The sequence below is a fragment of the Echeneis naucrates genome, chromosome 8 (genome assembly GCF_900963305.1).
Source record: "Echeneis naucrates chromosome 8, fEcheNa1.1, whole genome shotgun sequence".
Classification (NCBI taxonomy): Eukaryota; Metazoa; Chordata; class Actinopteri; order Carangiformes; family Echeneidae; genus Echeneis; species Echeneis naucrates.
The window spans coordinates 19,854,733-19,876,946 of NC_042518.1; the positions used below are offsets into that span (position 1 = coordinate 19,854,733).

Below are 22,214 nucleotides of genomic sequence, written 5' to 3' on the forward strand. Positions count from 1 at the left end.
GAAATTAAGTTGGAAAAGTCCATGTTTTAGTCATCCAACAGCTTTTCCAGTAGAATCTTGTGTTTAAAGACAATGTCACCAGTTTTTCTTACTTTCTCCATGTAAGAGGTAAACCAAGCAGGAGGAGTCTTATCCTCTTCTTTGGTAGCTTTCATTTCTTTCATGATCACCTGATAATCATAAGACAAAATTCACTCGAAAAAGTTACTAAAACAAATTGCCATTGTGTGAGTGTCTGAATCTCCTACCTTTGATTATACTCCAAAAACACACACACAAAATAAACAAAAACATTGCACTGCCCTCAAGTGGTTGGAGGTGTTTATATTCCCAGCATTAATGAATAATGAATAAAGCAAGTGAGTACAAGGAAGCTGGGCACCATGCAACACCATTTGGCTGTTTTCAAGCCAGTCACACCTGACGACAGTCAGGATCACAACCACAGCTTTGGTAAAGAATGTTTGCCTTGCCTTGCTGCTGCTTTTATAGCTAATGAAAATGCGTTAAACACTGTTAACCACAACTTTCTCCTCTCCAGAATCTCAGCTTTTTGCTTGTTACATGATTAAATGGGTTGAATCTTATCAGTCTGGCAGGAAACAAATAGTACAAGTTGGCAGTATTACATCTACCCAATCTTCCCTGCCCAGTTGACATCCGTGAAGGGTCGATCTTAGGACCATTACTTTTCAGCCATTCATCTTAAGTTATCTGTTGTTAGGTTACATTTTTTAGTTTTTTTCTCAGCTTATGTTAGGTTTCCACCTGTTTGATTGTCTGCCCTGCCCCTAATGTGCTGCATCTGTTTCTTATCATCCATCCCTTTCTGTGTACTTAAAACGTGTCTTCTTTCCCTTTTTTGCCAGGTCGTCTCGTCTGTTGTTTCAGTGATCTCTCTAGAGTAATCCTTTTCCTCCAAGCTTTTGTTCCTGGTAAGAGTTAAATCTAGTGTTTTTGTACTTCTGCCTGATTGATTTGGAGCATTTGGTTGTGACCGTGGACTGAATAAACAACTACTTCTCAGCTTTACCCTTGTCTCTGACTCTCTGCATCTGTGGGTCCAGCATTTTCCATGTCTTGCCATTACATTTTCTCACTGTCTGAGAACAATTTACCTAATAAATGTAATAATGTTGATACCATGATTTATGCTGTTAATACACAGATCTCTATCCTTGACAAAAGCAGAAGTTTATCAGATGCTCACTTCACAAGTAACTAGAGCCACTAATAGAGTGGATTTCTAGTTCCTCTTCAGAGGGACATCTGATTTCTCAAAATGTCCTGTAATATAGAGGATTTGCATTATGGAACAGTATCCCACTATCAGAGAGGGTGCTCAAGAATTGTAACCTTTAAGAGGCAGTTGTTAAAAGGGAAATTATGTTAATTAATTAAGTTATGCTGACTATCACAACTGGGGAATTTGTGGGCTTTTACTTTGTAATTATGTTGCTATAGGCTGCTGGAGAATGCACTGAGCATCTATCTCACGCCTTTACAGTACATGTCATGAACTTTATTTTTTCACCTTCCCATAGTCTGTGTTTCTCCCTACTGTGTACTTTCTCTCTCCTCATCCTAAAGGTGGAGAATCATCTCTGCTCCATATCCTTGCTCAATATCTGCTGTTGCGATAGTTACTATTAATTATCATGAACGACCATTACTAATCACTACTTTTACCAACTTTTTCTTATTTTTTACATACTTCCATTGGTGTCTTAAAATAATTGCTCTAAATGTAAATTGCCTTTAATTTACTTTGTTATGACTTGGCATTATCAATAAAATTTGATGTGATTTGACATGTTATATGTATTCCACCCTGCTGTATTAAACCAACATGCCAATGGGACTACAGATGGAAATTAGCTACAATCTGGCATATTTACATGAGAATGTTCATTAATATGCATTGTCCCTAATTTTTCTAATAAATAAATAAATTAATAAATAAATAAAAGTATTTTAATAACTTGTAGAGCTTTTAAATTAGTTTTTGTTTTTCAGTTTTATGCCATTTTGGCCATTTGTACATTTATTGTGTTCAACAAATCTAGAAATGCATTTAATAATAATAATAATTTTTTTGTTCTTTAAATCTTGTGATCTTTCTCAAAGGAATATAATGCGAGCCCAATATAAAATGCTGTGTGTGGGATCTCACCATGCCCTGTTCTGGCACAGCTGCCTGGACCTTGCGGCTGACCACTTGGGTGAGGGCAGGGCAGTGTTGTGGTGGTCTGAATCCCCTCTTTGGCTCTGCTCCACTGGCTTTGTTGGTGGGAACTCTGGTCAGCTGGCCTCGGGTCTCATACACATTCATTTGCAATCGATTTCCCTGTCTTGCTGCACTCTGGAAACATTTTAACAAATTAGTTAAGTCATTGTTACAAAATGCAGTAGTTCCTGACCTCTTTTCTGTGTGAGAGAGTGAAGCAATTTAAACTTTTCTTCTAACTTGCTGTATTCAATGAAATATCTACTGCTCATTGTTCAATTTAATTAGTTGTTTATTGTATGGATTCAAGAGGGCAGCATGGCAGCAAAGTGGTTGTGCCTGCGTGGGTTTCCTCCAGGTACTCCGGTTTACTCCCACCATCCAAAGACATGCATGTATAGGTTAACTGGTGACTATAAACTGTCTGTAGGTCTGAGTGTGAGTGGTTGTTTGTCTCCGTCTGTCTCTTCAGTTGGCCCTGTGATGGACTAGCGACCTGTCCAGGTGTACCCAACCCCCGCCCAGTGTGAGCTGGGATTGGCTCCAGCACTCCCGTGAACCGGAAATGGATAAGAGGTTGTAGATGAATGAATGAATGTTTGAATTAAATTGTGTTTGTGTATATTAAATATACATTAGTGCCCTAGTTGGATATCTTTAGGTCAGCAATAAAAAAAGATCTAATGTGTTTTTGCAAGTCACACGTAAGTTCTGAGGCTGAGCTTGCATATTGTTTTGTAAAATCTTGTCCTGCTATGTGTTTTGCTTAGCTCAAGAGCAGTGGTTCCTGTGATGTCACGAGAGGCTGTGTCATAGGAGGGAGCTACATCCACTCCAGTGGCTGCAGCTGCTAATTGCTATGTCCCCGTCTCGTGGCGCGGGATGGGAGTCCTCACCTCAACACACCTGAGGGAGATCTGGGACTGATTGCTTCATGCCAGACTACCACACCTGAGGCTGACCATGGACTGGTTGACATGTTGGGATTTGAAGGCTAGGAAAGAAGACTGGGAGAGTGTGTGTGCTGGGGAAGTGACAGGAGGCTTGTCCAGATACAGTTTGTTTGGCTAACACGCCTGGCTTGGAGGTCAACTATGGTGAGGACTGGCCATGTTGCTTGGATATGGAACTGTGATCTTTATTTATGATTGGCCCTGCGCTTGAACTCCTGTTTGCTGTGAAGCTGATGAACATAGAGGTATTTTGATATTAAGATCTGAAGAGACATTGTTTGCATTTTGAGACCATTTCTGTTACCTCCATTACATTACATTACATTACAACTTCTGTTCATTATTTGCTGGTTAGGAAGACTACGCAACAGAGCAGTGACTCTGGGTCAAGCAACAGAAGACTAATTGGGCTTCTTTATTGTTGTCATTGAGATCTAAAACCAATTTATGTGGTCACTTTTGAAATTTTGAAGTTGACTATCCATTGTATTAGGTTGGGAACCTGTTCTAATGAGTTCCAGAGGCTTTTGTACATATATTTTGTTTGTATGTTTATTTTGGTAGGCCAGCACATTTTTTCAGGAGATAAATTTCTCTGTCACAAAGCTTGGCGGCAGACCCAAAAAAACCTGTTCAACCTGAAACTTGCAAGGATTTAAAATGCAGTGCATTGTATCAGAAGTCACCAAGACTACAATTGTAACGGAAGAGCAAATGAGCTCTAGGAACCAAAACAGTTTTTATATACCAGGCTGTAAACATATTAATTCCTGCTATGAAGTATGGCAGCATGATATGCAAAAAATTATTTTGTGATAATGTTGAAAGATTTTCTTTCTTTCTTTCTTTTTTTTTTAAATAAAATGTGGGGGTTTATTTAGTTTGGGGTCTTTTACCAAACAAGCATGTTCGTTCACATTTGGAGAAGACTATCCACTAAGGGTTAAATTAATAAACGATTTCAATCTAAAAATGTATTTTTGTTTTAAAAGATGTGAGTGTATTGGTGCATGGTCACAAATTAACGGTCAGACATTGTAAATTATGGAGAAGGAAAAGAAGAGGTCCAAAAACTTCTCAAAGCAGGAGCCTGAGGTTAGGATTGAGGAAATTAATGTAAATGTAAATAAAATTACTACTTGGGAAAATAGACAATATAGGAATAACAGCTGAAAATAAGTCTAGAGGGTGGGAAAAAGTGGCTATGGCTGTCTCAGCTGTGGGGGGGACGCACAAGTGTCAAAAAGTGGACGGATTTCAAGTCGGAGGAGAAAAAGAAGGGAGCTGAGAGGAAACGATTCATGAACAAGACCAGTGGAGATGAAAGTATTAATCTCGACTGAATGAGATTAGTTATGTTATGTTAGGCTTACCTTTTCACTGTAGGAGTTTTAAGACAGGTCAAGGTTCTCTTAAGCTTGAGGAAAAAAAAAAAAAAAAATCAAGAACAAAACTTTGTTTTAAAGAATACCATTTGAGAATATCACTTTTTCTTTTTTATTCTTAAAACAGACGAAAATTTGCACTTAAGTTGATTCTTTTTCTTAAAGTTTTGTGAATCTGATTCCTGGTCTTTCTGGCCATATTGCAATTTTTAATTATATTTTGTTAATTGTGCAACCCTACTATAAAGTTGTGTATTTTAATATGGGTGTCTATAAGAACTGAGTTTACCAAGTGTTTCCTCACTGACCAGAATCCTTCAAAATGTTTTGGTACAGTTTACATTAGGTCCTCAGGAGGACATTTGCCACTGGATTTACTGAATCATCCAATCCCTCAACTGCTTTTCAAAAGACCCCCCTGTGGCAAATCTTGGACAAAAATGTGCTGCTGCAGTACTGAAAAACTGTCAGTACTGTTCCATGAGCAAAAGGCACGCCTCTCTATGTCTAAGAGGCAGAGGCAGTTGTCAACAGAAGGTTCTGACTAAGAGCAAGCAGATTTGTGGATCTAAATTTGACATTTTATACTTACGGCAAAACTGTAAAACCCCTTTATACATAAACTAACCAGCTTGAAGCAGAATCAACAAATACATACAAGATTGTACTGAACAACCAGACTTGAAAAACTGAAAATAAGACATTGAAGAATTAGGGGTTCCTATTTAGTGAAGTAAAACCAAAAGGATTCTGAACCACATCAAAACATGAATCCTAGCATTTGTTTCACACATACAGACACACATATACACACTAAGATAATCATATATTGCAAGCCACATATCAATCTTCCTGCCTACCTATCAGCTGCTGCTGAAGTGGACATTGTAATGCTCAACAACTTTCAGGCTTAGGAACTCCATATTGTGTCTCGTGTACTGTAGGTAGCCTTCCCAAGTCTGCTGATAGAACCCAGGGGAGGGATTGTCCTATTAGTAATGTGAGTCTTTTTTACTTTTTTCACTGACAAGGTTTCAATCATCAGAGCCCAAATAATTTCATCTCTATTTACTCCACCAAAGAAATACATCAGACTTTTAATTCATTTTATCCTGTCTCAATCTTATTTAATGGGGTAATTAAGGGCATTAAATCTATCTCCTCTCTAACCCTTTTAAAACGTTTTACTTACTAGGTTTGTATCCTCAGATATTTTAGTAGGGTTAGGGTTCTGTTGTCTGTTATTGCACAGAAACTGTACTTTTGAAATTAGTATTAGGATTAATTAGGATTAACTCCGATGGTGGCCGCTGCACTGTCCTTGTGGTGTTAGACCTCTTTGCCACATTTGATATAGTCGATCACAACATAGCCATTGATCGGCAAGAGAGCTGGGTGGGACTGACTTGGAGAGCTCTGAATTGGTTCAAATCCTAGAGTATCTCAGTGGCAGATCTTTCTCTGTGTCTGTTGGCACTGTTATCTGCAATTTTAAAATCACTTTCCATTTTTATGCTGATGATTCCCAAACGTATATGTCTGTAAATCCATCAGACCTCACCTCTGTTAACATACTCATGGCCTGTCTGGAACACATTGAGGCTTGGATGTCCAGGAACCTTTTAAAATTAAATAATAATAAGGCCAAAGTGATGGTGTTTGGTCTGAAAGCACACAGGAACTCTGTTGCCCAGACCCAAGTGTCTCTAGGTATACAGTACACACATGATGCTACATATTCGGGGGGTAACTGACTCAGACCTGAGCTCTTCTAAATATTTCAGTAATATCAGTAAAACAGCTATCTGTCAAATTAGGAACATTGTCAAGATCAGATCAATCCTTTCATTTAGTGACACCCAAACTCTTATTCACGCTCTTGTCTCTAGCCATCTTGCATACTGCAATTAATTATTTGCTGTAAATATCAAAAGCCTCCAACTGCTACAGACCATGGCAGCTAGGGTTCTTACCAAAACCCATACATTCTACCACATTTCACCAATAAGGCTTCATTGCACTGGTTACCTACACTCACCGGCCACTTTATTAAGTACACCATGCTAGTAATGGGTTGGACCCCCTTTTGCCTTCAGAACTGCCTCAATTCTTCGTGGCATAGATTCAACAAGGTGCTGGAAGCGTTCCTCAGAGAGTTTGGTCCATATTGACATGATGGCATCACACAGTTGCCGCAGATTTGTCGGCTGCACATCCATGATGCGAATCTCCCGTTCCACCACATCCCAAAGATGCTCTATTGGATTGAGATCTGGTGACTGTGGAGGCCATTTGAGTACAGTGAACTCATTGTCATGTTCAAGAAACCAGTCTGAGATGATTCCAGCTTTATGACATGGCGCATTATCCTGCTGAAAGTAGCCATCATCACGTTTTTCCAATCTTCTATTGTCCAATTTCGATGAGCTTGTGCAAATTGTAGCCTCAGTTTCCTGTTCTTAGCTGAAAGAAGTGGCACCCGGTGTGGTCTTCTGCTGCTTTAGCCCATCTGCCTCAAAGTTTGACATACTGTGCGTTCAGAGATGCTCTTCTGCCTACCTTGGTTGTAACGGGTGGTTATTTGAGTCACTGTTGCCTTTCTATCAGCTCGAACCAGTCTGGCCATTCTCCTCTGACCTCTGGCATCAACAAGGCATTTCTGCCCACAGAACTGCCGCTCACTGGATATTTTTTCTTTTTCGGACCATTCTCTGTAAACCCTAGAGATGGTTGTGTGTGAAAATCCCAGTAGATCAGCAGTTTCTGAAATACTCAGACCAGCCCTTCTGGCACCAACAACCATGCCACGTTCAAAGTCACTCAAATCACCTTTCTTCCCCATACTGATGCTCGGTTTGAACTGCAGGAGATTGTCTTGACCATGTCTACATGCCTAAATGCACTGAGTTGCCGCCATGTGATTGGCTGATTAAAAAATTAAGTGTTAACGAGCAGTTGGACAGGTGTACCTAATAAAGTGGCCGGTGAGTGTATATTCTTCAGGATTGATTTCAAAATTGCATTGTTTGTTTTTAACTCTCGTAATGGCCTTGCTCCTTCTTATATTTCTGACCTTCTCAGCCTTTTCACCCTTCATCAATGTTGTGATGGCCCCTGCATAGTCTGTAGGTTGGCTTGATTGCTCTAATCTCTGTTCTCTCTGATTGATGCAGATAGCCAGATTGGGAGCACCTGTTACAGTGGCTTTATATTCCCTGACGGCACCAGATCCGGACCCTTTTTCTCTTTGCTTTTCACATTTACAACACTGCACCTCACACATACACTCCATCCACACTTGCACTACTGATGTTGCTGACACACACATCCCATGCTTTCATTCATTCATTCATTCATTCATTCATTCATTCATTCATCTTCAAGTGCTTTGGACGGTGGGAGGAAACCCACGCAGGCATGGGGAGAGCATGCAAACTCCGCACAGAAAGGACCCAGGCTGGGAACCAAACCAGTGACCTTCTTACTGGGGGCAACAGCGCTAATCACCATGCTGCCATGCTGCCCGCATCCCATGCTTATTACCTTTAATTTGGACAACTTATGTTGTAATAAATAACTTATTTTATACACACTCATCTTCTTCCAGTCACTTGTCAGGCCTGTGGCCCGGGTTATGACAATGTATTGTGTATTGTGTATCTCTGTTTTTTTATTCCATGAAACATCTTTCCTAACCCTAACCCTTGTTTCTGGTAAGGTGCTACATAAATAAAGTTTATTAATACTGTTAATGTTCATAATGTTAATGTATACTGAAAATAAAAAGGGACTATGTAGTTATTCTTTATCCTATGTGGTGTTTTGCTTAGATCTGAAATGTAATATAGGTTTCAAGGCAGGAACTTATTTATGGCTATTCTGTCAGCAACCTTCACACAAGCACCAAACACTACAGGAGTTCATTCATCTTCTACTGGGGAGCAGTGGAGCCAATACAGCTCACATTGGGTGAGGGCGGGGTACACCCTGGACAGGTCGCCAGTCCAGGGCAGGGCCAATAAACATAGACAGACAAAGACGAACCACTCACACTCACACCTTCGGGCAATTTAGAGTCACCACTCAATGTAATTGAAAATCAGAGTACCTGAAGGAAGCCCACACAAGCACAGGAAGAACATGCAAACTTTGCACAGAAAGGCCCCAGGCAATGGGACCCAAACCTGAGACCTCCTTGTTATGGGGCAACAGCACTAACCACTATGCTGCCCCACTACAGGAATCCTTTATGTATTATTATCATATTAGTCAAACCACTTCTGTGTAATCTACAGTTATTTACTATTAGGTTGTTGTAGTTACTGTTATTGTAATTACTTTAAGGTTTAAAGGATTGAGTCTGCAATAATCTTGAAATTTTGTAAGTCAAGTCAAGACCACCTCATTTTTTTTTTTTTTTAAAGCTATTGCCACAGTAACTATACTTATGAGAAGGACCACTCAGTCCATTGTGGTTCAGCTGCTTTTGGTCTCTAGCTAAAGCAAAACACAACAGGCAAGTTCTTTGATAGGGTTGCTATTGAGATAAAATAATATTCAATTATCAGATTCCAAGGTGATTAAATTTATTAGGTGTTCCGTTGTCTTTCTTTCTAGAGACAGTTCAGTGAATGCCAATCAGGCTGCACAGTTCTGTGCTGTGAGCACAGGAGGCCTTCGGGCCCCAATGCCACTCAAATAGACTATTTTAGAATTGCTTTGGGAAGGAGGAAGTTGAGTGTCAGGGCAAGACCTTCATGCTGGAACAGTTAACATGAGCTAAGATAATATATGGTGGATAGAACTTATTCCCCATAAGTATAAGTATATCAATGTAAATAATAATTAAACATTACATCATCTTACCTTTAATGCATCCTCATATTCCACTGAAATAAAAAAACACAACGTTCTTTAATATGATGTGAAAATTACAGTGTTAACAATATTTATTTATATTTTTATACATATATATTTATATTTATTTATTCAAAGTTCTGCTGCTGTAATTTAGCATATCACAACTCACTGCTGCAGCTCAATTATTACATCTACTTACCTTGACTGTTAATTGACACCTGAAGAAAAAACACAAGATTTTTTATGTAAATATATGCAGCATAATAACAATTTTGGCTTGATAATGCAGTTTTATTAAGTAAAGAGACACTCCATCAATTACATATGATCATCACTTGTCACAGTGCACATCGGTGCTGTAACATTGCATTTGGGGAATGGTAAGAAACAACTCACTTTATGTTATTGATTAAAAACTGGGATGCATCTGTTGCATGCAACAGTTACCAGTATAATGGAATATAACAACACAAACCCCTGATGATTATCATGTACTTGAAAATGTTTATTATAGTGAAAACACCAATCCAAAAAGCTGATCATGTGAGGTCAAATAGCTGAGACTGCATGCAGATTTTCGAGAAATCAGAAAAAGACAACAAACTCCCAATATCCAATGTATGTAACAGTGAAATTCATCATGGTGGGAGTCATCAATAATGTTTTATTACCGCCAGACTTTTGAGAACCAGTCCCCCGACAGAATATGGCCAGAATGAGAAACAAACCCAGGTAAAGCCAGCCAAACTTCATCCATCCATTGCTGATTATACTTTAGGCTCTTAATTGTATTTCTACTATTTTCTTCGGTGCAGTTACTTTTATTTCTATAAGTGGTGCACAATGCGAGACAGTATACTACAGTTCAAATGGAGGATTTCCCTCCCTCAACCCATTCCACAATCGGTAAACAGTAATCGGCCCCAGAATAGCTAATTAAATATCCCTATTGCTAACAATGGTGAAGAATGTTCATGCTTTTTTGGTTGTTCTCTTCTCATTTGCAGTTTCCATTTACTTCCCATCAAATCAAATCAAATCAGATTTATTTGTATAGCGCCAAATCATAACAAACTATGACAACATAGTCACATCTGTAATACACAGCTGCATGTTTTTTGGATGTTTACATAAGTAATACTATTTGTTATTGTTCATATTATTTTATTAATATTTTTTGTTGCCTTTATGATCACAAAAAGTCTATTTCTGTACAGTTGCCTCTCAGGGCTAAATCGTGCCTCTTAAATGCACTTATGCATGTTTTACAAATTAATTTATTTATTGTTCTTGTTACATTAAGACTGCCAAAAAGTGCCATCTTATAGCTAATTTGTATGCTTGATTCTACATGGAATGTTATTCTTTTTGTTTGTTTGTTTTTGTTAATCATGCAAAAGTACATAGTGCTAATTTTATATATGGGTTTCAAAAAAAACTTGAATTGACAATAAATAAAAATTGAAGTAACATTGGTATTTTACTGGAAACAGCAGCACAGCAGAATAGTGGTTAGTGCAGAGAGAAGTTTGTATGTTCCCCCATGCCTGCGAGGGTTTCCTCCGGGTAGTCCAGTTCCCTACCATTGTCCAAAGACATGCATGTCTAGGTTAACTGGTGACTCTACATTGCCTGTAGGTCTGAGTTTGAGTGTGACGGCTTGTTCTTCTCTATCTGTCTATTCGGTGGTCCTACAATGGACCTGTCCAGGGTGTACCCCTTCTTTGCCCAATGTCAGCTTAGATTGCCGCCAGCAGCCCCGTGACCCTGATAAGCGGTATAAGATTAATGAATAATAGTGAAAACTAAATTATATTTTTGGTCACAAAAACCTTGATTTCAGTTTTCATACCATTACATTCCTATATGGAAGCAAATAATCAAGAGGGGGAATCAGCAAATGAGATTAGAGTTTGTCACCTCCTCATTCTCCTCGTCCATATATGTCAGCTGAAGGCTGCACAAGCCATAGGAACGTTTTACCTGTGAACAAAACACACACCAAGAGATCAAATGGTCAGTGCAGTGAAACAGCTGTCTTTTATGCATCCCTGACTAAAAGGCAAAAAACTTATAAATTCATAATTAATTCAAATTCAGTGACTTTAACTAAGATTTGTGAGCATGTACGGGGAGAAATGGGCAGGGAAGGTAGGGATCTTTCTTTCTGTCTCTTTCTCTCTCACACACACACACACACACTCAGCAGCCGCTCACATGGACACACGTCAATGCAACCACACATTGCAAACAATGTATTCAGAAGACCATCCATCTCTGAACGCAAGACACCTGAAGCACAGGGGGGACGGCTGCAGAACACCATACACAAGATGCCACACTCAACTGAAAACAGGAAACTGAGGCTAAATTTCATCCTCAACAAAATTGGATAATTGGACAATGAAAGACTGGAAAATGTTGATTTATCCTTCCTGCAGGACAACATGACATGTCACACAGCTCAAATGAATAGGGCTGGGTGAAAAACGATCACGATAATTATCACAAAATAACTTTTCCTGGGGCAGCACAGCAGCATAGTGGTTAGCGCTGTCACCCCACAATAAGAAGGCCGTGGGTTCAGTTACCAGTTACCTTCTTCCTCAAAAAGCCATGTTAACTGACGCCACCCACAGGACCAACCCAGAACAACTGGATCCACAGAAAGCGAAGTGGTACAAAATATATGTTATTTAATTTGGTACTGCCAGTCATCGATTTTAATGGAAAAAACTTAATTGCAAATTTAGGATTTCTTAGCTCCAGTTTCACGACTGTTGATTTGTTATAATTTTGAATTAATAAATAACCACCACGCTTTTTTGTTGAATTGTTATTTTGTCTATGCAACAGTTTGATTTATCGATTATCTCAATGACAGTTATGTAGGCCTATAGCCTTATTATGGGCATGTCGTGCAACAGATAATAGATAATGGTTAGGTTTTCATGAAAAAAGTGTTCAGTGAATGGATCAATAATTTGGGTGACCATGAATGAATAAGCGTAATGTTGAGGCTCGACATAACGAAAGGGGGTGTAGGCCTTCTCTAATATCAAAATGGGACATACAAACAGAAATAAAATTTGGCAATAGAAATATAGATACAAGTCATGTTACTGATGGAGTGATACCAGGAACAAGTCACCCATGTAGCCTACTGTGCTGCTTAGATCCTTTGAAATCTTATAAATCATAAGTTATTATGACTAATTATTCTGCTCTTGTCTGTTTTGTCTGATCAAGACGAATGAATTACAACTTGGGCAAGGGTGTAACTTCATTACCAAAGCCAATTTCGCAGGTGTTCAGGGGTGATTAATTAAGGTGGCCAGGATGGGCATTTCATGTGCGTTCAAAATGGACAAGCATATGTTTGACGAGCTGGTCAATTATAAGAAAAATGGCACCTATCCTGTGGGCATATCAAAGGAACAAAAATTTGTTATTTGCAGGTGCTCCGCCCGTTTCCAAATGAAAGGTAAGGAATACATTAAAAATAATTCCCTAATTGCCAGCTCTAACTCTCGAATAGGCCAACAATAACTAATCAGATAATCAGATTCTTGTACGCTACTGACAACAAACTTGTTGCAATAGGTGATACTTTGTATTGCATTTCATCGAAACACGATATGGAGGTGCTAAGGAGAGTGGTGGTTGGCATGGAGGAAGCCAATGACATTTTCAAGCAATTCTATGACAGCGCAGAGGGAGGCCACTGTGGAACCCAAAAAAACAAATACGCCATCAGCACCAGGTTTTACTGACCTGGAATGGGGGTAGACTTGGACAAATGGGTAAATGGAATTATTTGATTGAAGTGTATGATATATTGATCTTATCCATAGATTGTAACTCTGTGGACTGCATTTCCAATATCTGCTTTTGAACCATCAGGTTTCACAGTGTGCAAAATGCCAGTTCAGCAGGCTCTCCCTCAAAAAGGAGCAGGAATATATCCCAATACATGTATGTAACAAGGCTTTCATTTTACTGAATACTGAATAAAAAATACATGATTATTTCATAATAACAGAACATACATTTTTCTGAGGTGGTCGCGGAGTGCATTATTACATTTTTTTATAGGTTTGGTGCACCGCAGCACATTTTCACTGATCAGGGCATAGTGCTCCATATCACCCACAGACAAATGGTCTTGTTGAAAACCTGAATGGGACAATTCAGAGGTGAATCTGTAATTTAAAAAATGTTTTCATCACAGTCTAAAAGTAGTTCTTCTACAATATTGAGGTCATTTTGAAAACCAGGGGTATTGATGAACCATGATGATGATACAGGGCGTTACGCAAACTTGTTGCTGACAACTACTTATGTTATGTTTGGCCTATGCACCAAGCCACACCTCACCACCATGTTCTCCCCTACTTTTTAATGTTTGGCTTTGAGGCATGCTATCCATGTGAAGTGCCAGAGGACTATACGGTATGGATCTCACTTATGTCGGGTAATTTCAGCATTAAAATCACATTGTTCATCTCTGTATCTTTTTATTGGAAAGGTGGGCAGCTCAGTGGAGGACATGATTGCCAGTTCAGTGGTATCCGCAGGCATTGCCTTGAAAGAGAACTTGAACAATCTGGTGAGGGAAAATGTCCTGAAAAAACAAGACAAAAACTGCCAAGCAAATCCATTTTTACTGTTGGTCAGAGGTTATTGAGAAAAAATTTAAGAATGCAGCAGAGAAAAGGGGGGAAACTAAAACATACCTGGTTGGGACCCTATACCATAACCAAGTTAGAAAATAAAAGTGCAGACCTGGTGGATGACATCCAACTCTCTGCATACAACACAAAATAAAATCCTCAAATGACGAATCCAGAGAAACCTCTACTTGCCACTGTCCCCTCTACTGCCCCCCTGGACCTCTCAAAAAAACCCACAAATTGCAGTGATCATCCCTCAGGTACAGCTCTCAAACCATCTTGTAAATCACCACCTGCTCCATCCTCTGTCCTATCACCCTTAGATTTAACAAATCACACACCATTATATGTAGCACCTTCACCCAGACCACCTTCACCTGTACCAGTACCACTTTCACCTGGACCACCTTCATAGGAATCTCTAGCCTTGTGCAGAACCCTTTAGACACTGCTGTGTATAGGCGTAAGTGATACATACCTAACAATGGCCTTTATTCATTTAAAAACACAGTTAAAGTGTGCTATGTGTGTGTGTGGGGGGGGCAATTATTGCCAGGTGCTGCTGGCAAAAGTTGGGCCCTACAAAATATCTTATAAGGACATCTTCCAGCTGGGCCCAGGAAAGGAGTTGGAGAGTGAGTGCATATTCATTGAATTTTCCAAGGCATAATGCTTCTCCTTGCAAAGTTGTATTCTTTTTTTAATGTTAATATACTGTAGGTGATAAATGCATATATCAGTATCATGGTGAGGCAGCATGGGGCAAAGGAAAAGGTCTACCACAATGGCCATAAACCTAGAAAAGTCATTGTTAATTGTTTTTTTCTTTCCCTCAGCTGGATTCCTCTGCCTTTGACATGATTATAGGTGTAGTGAATGACTGTCACCATTGGTTTCTAGTGGTAAGTAGGCCTATGTGTCAAAGAAAATGCCTGTTCCCTTAATAAAAATAAGGCTTACATATCAATATTTATTTCTTTATTTATTTAGTTAATAAATTAACTTAATAAAAACTTAAAGTAGGCTAGTATTAGAATCAAGCCTAGTAAGTCTAGAAGTATTTCAATAAGTAGAGGATAGAAGAAGATTAAGTGATCAAAAGTTTGTAATAGATGAAGAAGCAATTCCAATAATTAGGGAAAAACCATTAAAGAGTTTAGGCAGGTGGTACAAGGCAGATTTGAATGACAGAGAACAGGTAGTGCAGTTTAGGAAGGATGTTGCTGAGGGACTGGATAGAATAGATAAATCAGGACTTCCAGGAAAGTTGAAGCTGTGGTGTTTGCAGTTTGGATTGTTTCCTAGATTGATGTGGCCACTGTCAGTATATGAGATTCCAATATCTGTAAAATGGAAAGACTAGTAAGCTTTTACATTAGGAAGTGGCTTGGGGTTCCGAGATGTTTAAGCACTGTGGCATTGTATGGGAAAGGCATACTTCAGCTCCCAGTATCTAGTCTAGTGGAGGAGTTTAAATGTACTAAGGTTAGGACAGAGCTCCTAGTATCTGGGAGGAAAGACGTGGTTGTTAGTAAAGTGATTCCAAACCCAACAAAGGGGAGAAAATGGAATCCAAGAATGGCAGTGCAGGAAGCAGAAGCAGCTCTTAGGCATACCGAGATTGTGGGTAATGTACAGATAGGCCGGGGAGGCTCGGGGCTTGGCTCAGGCAAACCGGTGTGGAGTAGAGCAGGTCCCAAAGAGAAGAGGAAGCTAGTTGTAGAGCAGGTTCGTAGACAGGAGGAAATATTAAGAGTTGCCAGGGCAGTGGCTCAGGCTAAGCAGGGACAGTGGTTGAACTGGGAAGGCGTAGAGAAGAAAAAGCTTAGTTGGAAAGAGCTGTGGAGATCTGCTGTTGCTTTGTTGAGGGAGTTAGGAGGAAGCGGCCAGAGGGTGAGGAAACCAGTGAAGGAAATGTCAGATGAGGCAGTAAGATCTAGTCAGTGGATTTGGGTTAGAAGAGGTAATAATAGCTGGGGGCCCAGCAGGGGGAGCTCTTAAGATAGACAGACTATAGGGAGAAGCAGAGGAAGAAATCCAGGAATGGGAAGTGTTTTTAAGTGGGGGTGTGGCCTGTTTGAGCCTCTTTGCCACCATGTGGTTAGTCCAGGTGAGTTGGCCTGTGTTGGTGTGTTGGTTTTACTTAAATATAGGATTGTTTTGATGAGGTTAGTCGCTGAATCTGCCAGTGTAGCTTGTACTGCCTCCACCTCCTGCACCCTCTATACTCTCATGCCCCCTACCCGAACCAGGGTCTGTATCCCATCCCTACTTTTATCTCCACCTCTTCTATTTCTCCCCCCTACCCGAACCAGGGTCTGTATCCCCACCCCGCTTTCACTGGTGCAATTGGTGAGAGGTTAGAGTAGTTGACAGTGGTGTTGCTTGAAATAGTTCTTTGTGTTTGTGCCTTTTCGACACCATGCGGTTAGCCTAGGAGAATTGGCCTTTGTTGGAGTGTTGGCTTTGGCTGTTCAGGTGAGTTTAGTTGCTGAATCTGCTAGTGTAGCTTGTATTGCCTCCACTTCCTGCACGCTCTATACTTTCATGCCCCCTACCCGAACCAGGGTCTGTATCCCCACCCCGCTTTCACTGGTGCAGTTGGTGAGAGGTTAGAGTAGTTGACAGTGGTGCGATAGTTGTCTTTGTGTGATGAGTGGTGATGGCTGGCATTAGGGGGTGACTCTGGGATGCCAGTGTTCACGGTCTAGCCTTCTGGAGGTGTTGTGGGCCTAACTAGACGAAACACTGGTGAAAGGAGGTTCCCATCTGATGACCCCAAAGACATGATAGCTATCACCGCTCACTGGCCTAGTTGGATATTATCTGTAGGGAACATAGAGCAGTGTGAAAGTTTGTTGCTAGGAAGGTGATCACTGAGTCTGGTCCATTTTTTTGTCACACAAGTTTCTTGTGTTTCTCTAAATAAAAAAAATGTCCAGGCCATATACCCATCAAAAAAGAAATCTCTCCTTGTTGACTCAATGGCAGAGTCACCTACAAAGATAAAAAGGTGTTTGGAGACAATAAGGTAAACTATATTTTCGCAAATATGTGACATTGGGTCACGTTCTTGTTCATCTGTAACTGAATTGGTTGCTTCAGTAACAATTTACCAAATTTTTCCTTAGAGCCCTGATGAGAAAATTGGGTGTCAATGTGTCACGGTGGACCTGCAACACTGTGCCTCACCCACGGCAGCAAGAAACAACATCTTGTGGAGTGTTTGCTCTAAAAGTAAGCTGTTACATCACATTCCGGTATATGCCATCATCACGCATTGGGGGATCTGTGATTTATGGGCTCTCACACTTTCAGTTTGTGGATTACATCTTCACTGGCAGTGCAATGGAATTTCCCACAGGCATAGAAGACATCAATAGAATCAGGACGGACATAGCCACAACCATTATCACTCAGTCTGGTAGGCACTTCAGCCTATATCAAAGCGCAGGCCTTGCAAGTGTTCAGATTAACATACTTGTGACAGTGGCATATTAGTCGCGAGCGCTACCGCTTGATTGAGCCTATGTAGACAATGGTGTAACCTAGCCTTATTTTACCAGACTTTGCATCCTGTGTTTGTGAAATTCTTTTACACAAAAATTATCTAAAATCGTAGATGACTTTAGTGACCTGTGCTATTTCTGTGGGGGGGGGTGACACGTTTGATTGTGTGGAAGACATTACATGGGTAATTGGCTCTATGGTTTGGCATGCATCCTATATGAACTAGCACAGATTTGAGTCCGCCTTACCCTTTTTTTCTTTCAGATTGCTTGTGATGCCTGTGAAAGGTGGTTCCATACAGGATATGTTGGGCATCCTTCAACGAAAGACCAGTACTCCTGTTATGTGTGCCTTCACGCTCAATAACAGAATCATTGAAGGAGACAGTCCAAGATTTTTGGCCTTAATTATTTTCTATGGTCACATAAACATCTGGGAAAAAAATCTCCATTTCTCCCAGTCCCTCTCCTCTCTCTCCCTGTCCTCAGCCTGCAGGTGGTGACGAATCACCATCCCATGTTCCTGCTGCCTGCTGCTCCCATATCTTCATGAAGTCCATACAGCATAATTTCTATGAACTTCATGCCGTCTCTCTCCCTCTCTCAACCCAACTGGTCGAGGCAGATGGCTTCCCTGCTGAGCTTGGTTCGGCCCGTGGTTTCTGCCTCTTAAAAGGAGTTTTTCCTTGCCACTGTCACCAAGTGCTTGCTCATCGGGGATCTGTTGGGTCTCTTTAAATCATTTTATAAAGACTTTTATGTATACAAATGTATGTAAAATGCCTTGATGTAACTTTGTTCTGAATTGGCACTATACACTGCCAATCAGTAAATCTGATTTGATGAACAGTTATTTGGCGCCATAAAACCCTATCCCTGAACCCATTCACACAAAGATTAACAATGAATGGTCTAACAAATGCATTCCTCATTTATTGTTTTAATGTAACAAATAACATATCAGTAACCCACACACTCATATTTTTATCAGCTTCATCACTCACAACATACACAGAATTGCAGTGAATGTAGAAATAAGCATTACATTAATTATAAATGATATAAATAAAAAATATTGAAAAGCATCAGCATATGCCGGGGGTTACAAGTAAAGGCAAATTATACTGATTGATAAATATTTAAGTGGGAGCACAGACATAGTTTTGAGAGCTGTTTTTAGCAGAAGATATAGATTTAAAATACAGTTCCAGTTTTTTCATTAAAACACAAAAAAGGTTTCATTTCGGCAAATCTGCATTGGTGGTTGTAAAACTTTGCATGAATTATAACGAGATTGATTTAAGAATATTCTTAATCAACTAAAATGTCTATCTTAGAAAAAACGAAAATAATAAACATACAAATACCTTGCCACAGTTTATGGGTATTTTTGCATTCCCAGGACAGAGGGACAACATTCTCGGTATATCAGTCACAGTAGCCACAATTTAGATCTATATAATCATATTTAAATGTGATTTTTTTTTTTTTTTTTTGTTAAGGATTTAACAGGGTAACATCGATGAATAATTGTAAATGACACCTCTTTTACCTATAACGATGGGGAGTTTTTGAGGCAGGGACCAGATTTTTTTCAAACATAAGTTATTTACACTATTAATCCAGGAAAATATTCCAGGAGGAACAGAAACAATATTACATTGGAAAATAGCATGGATCTTATGGTTGTTTTTACAGCCATATGGGTTGAAGCATCCTTTACCAACTGGTGAGCCTGTTAGGTAAAGGGAACATCAAGCACAGAAACAGAGATAAGCCAACACATCGATAGTTTTGTTATGACGCTGAAATGAACATAGCATGGACTACTGCAGTTACCCTGGTATGATGTTTGTCCCATTTTGCTTTCCGTACATTCAGCTGTGTTTCTTTTGTTTCTTCCTTAAGTACGCACGGTAACATAGCAACCGCACACAACTCAGCAGTAAATCAGCGTAAAGGGGAACAGGAACATGGGGGGAAACCAAATCGGGTGATACACTGGCTTGGGTCCTTTCTGTGCAGAGTTTGCGTGTTCTCCCCATGTCTGCATGGGCTTCATCTGGGTACTCCAGTTTCCTCCCACCATCCAAAGACATCAAATCAAATCAAATCAAATCAGATTTATTTGTATAGCGCCAAATCATAACAAAGTTACATCAAGGCACTTTACATATAGAGCAGGTCTAGACCAAACTCTTTATAAATTTATTTAAAGAGACCCAACAGATCCCCCGATGAGCAAGCACTTGGCAACAGTGGCAAGGAAAAACTTCCTTTAAGAGGCAGAAACCTCAAGCAGAACCAGGCTCAGGGGGGACGGCCATCTGCCTCGACCGGTTGGGTTGAAAGTGGGAGAGAGCAAGAGAGAGAGAGAGTGAGATCGGCATTGGAGGGGGGGGTGTAGGCAGGAACATGTTGTTGCATGAAGTTCATGGAGTTGAGCTGTAATACAGAATTCATGCTATATGGGACCAGCAGGTGTTGCAGGAACATGGGATGGAGATGAGTCACCACCTGCAGGATGAGGACAGGGAGAGAGAGGAGAGGAACTGGGAGAGACAGAGACTTTGGCAGAACGTGGTTAGTAAATGCAGTATAAATGCTTAGAACTGGGTGAAACTGTGTTTTTTTTTTTAAGAAGGATGGTTTTTATCAGCGCATGCAAGGAGGGAGTTAGAGAGAAAGAGGGAGAGGGGGAGAGAGGGTGACAGGGAAAGACAGAGAGAGAGAGAGAGAGAGAAGCTCAGTCCTTCCCCCAGCAGCCTAGACCTATAGCAGCATACCTAAAGAGTAGAGGACTTTTTAACTGTACGCTCTGTCATACAGGAAAGTTTTAAGCCTGGTCTTGAAAGTTACGAAAGAGTCCGCCCCCCGGACCGATGCTGGGAGTTGGTTCCATAGAAGAGGAGCCTGATAACTGAACGATCTGCCTCCAGATTTACTCTTGGAGACTCTAGGAACCACAAGTAAACCTCCATCTAGAGAGCGGAGTGGCCTGCTAGGACAGTAAGGAACTATGAGCTCTCTGAGATACATTAAGAGCTTTATACGTTAAAAGAAGGATTTTGAATTCTACTCTATATTTTACTGGCAGCCAATGAAGAGCAGCAGCGTTCTGAATTAACTGAAGGCCTTTTAGAGATTTGTTTGGACATCCAGATAGTAATGAGTTACAGTAGTCCAGCCTAGAAGTTACAAATGCATGGACTAGTTTTTCTGCATCATCCTGAGAAAGGATGTTTCTAATTTCCCTAATGTTTCTTAGGTGGAAGAAAGCTGCCCGACTAACTTGTTTTATGTGAGGGACAAAGGACATGTCCTGGTCAAAAATTACTCCAAGGTTTCTTACAGTGGAGCTGGAAGCCAAAGTAATGCCGTCCAAACTCATGAGATGATTAGATAGTATTTTTCTGAGGTGCTTAGGACCGAGTACAATAACTTCTGTTTTGTCAGAGTTGAGAAGTAAAAAATTTCCAGTCATCCAGACTTTTATGTCTTCAAGACATGCCTGCAGTCTGACTATCTGAGTGACTTCATTTGGCTTCATTGATAGGTACAGCTGAGTATCGTCTGCGTAGCAGTGGAAATTGATGCTGTGTTTCCTGATAATGTTGCCTAGAGGAAGCAGATAAAGTGTAAAGAGGATTGGTCCAAGTACCGAACCCTGCGGGACTCCATGACTGACTACAGTACATGAGGAGGAGCTGTTGTTTACATGAACAAACTGATGTCTATCTGATAAGTAGGATTTGAACCACTTTAGTGCAGTCCCTTTAATTCCAATTTCATGTTCCAGTCTCTGTAGTAAAATGTTATGATCTATGGTGTCGAATGCAGCACTAAGATCTAGAAGGAGAAGTATGGAGGCTGATCCATTGTCTGAAGCCATTAGAATGTCATTGGAGACTTTAACCAGCGCTGTTTCGGTGCTATGATGGGCTCTAAATCCTGACTGAAACTCTTCAAACAAACTGTTCCCATCCAGATGCTCGTGTAGTTGTTTTGCTACAGCTTTCTCAATGATTTTAGAAATAAATGGAAGGTTCGATATGGGTCTATAGTTTGCCAAAACATCTGGATCAAGATTAGGCTTTTTAAGCTGGGGTTTGATGACCACAGTCTTAAGTGCCTGTGGTACATAACCCAGAAATAAAGTCAGATTAACCAAATCTAGAATGAACGGCTCAATTTCATAAAAGATCTCTTTAAAGAGGCTAGTTGGTACTGGGTCTAATAGACAGGTTGACGGTCTGGATGATGAAACTATAGAAGCTAACTCTGAGAGATTTAGAGGTGAGAATGATTCCAGATGTAAAAGAGGCGCCGCAGCTGATTCAGCAGTTGCCGTCTTCAGAAGGGGATTTTTATCTAACGTAGGCAAGAGCTGATAAATTCTTTTTCTGATTATGAGAATTTTGTCTGAAAAAAAAAACAAATAAAATCATTACTGCTTAGAGCTAAGGGGATCACTGGTTCAACTGAGCTATGGCTCTCTGTCAGCCTGGCTACAGTGCTGAAGAGAAACCTGGGGTTGTTCTTGTTTTCTTCTATGAGTGCTGAGTAATGTGAACTTCTAGCACTGCGGAGAGCTTTTTTATATGTTT

General features: G+C 40.2%; 1 protein-coding gene across 2 annotated transcripts in view; it reads right to left on the bottom strand.

Moving 5' to 3' along the window:
- The window catches only part of nbr1b (NBR1 autophagy cargo receptor b), a 64,190-nt gene that overhangs the window by 36,663 nt on the left and 5,313 nt on the right, over positions 1-22,214 (bottom strand). The window contains exons 1-6 of one of the 2 annotated variants that reach the window (XM_029508081.1): positions 11,346-11,406; positions 9,625-9,643; positions 9,432-9,454; positions 4,554-4,597; positions 2,174-2,362; positions 93-170 (exon numbers count right to left, since the gene is read on the bottom strand). In XM_029508081.1, the coding sequence (XP_029363941.1) occupies positions 93-170; positions 2,174-2,332 (237 nt within the window). In that variant the 5' untranslated portion in view covers positions 2,333-2,362; positions 4,554-4,597; positions 9,432-9,454; positions 9,625-9,643; positions 11,346-11,406. Of the gene's footprint in view, positions 1-92; positions 171-2,173; positions 2,363-4,553; positions 4,598-9,431; positions 9,455-9,624; positions 9,644-11,345; positions 11,409-22,214 lie in introns of those variants that run through there. The other variant, XM_029508080.1, reaches the window with a different exon arrangement.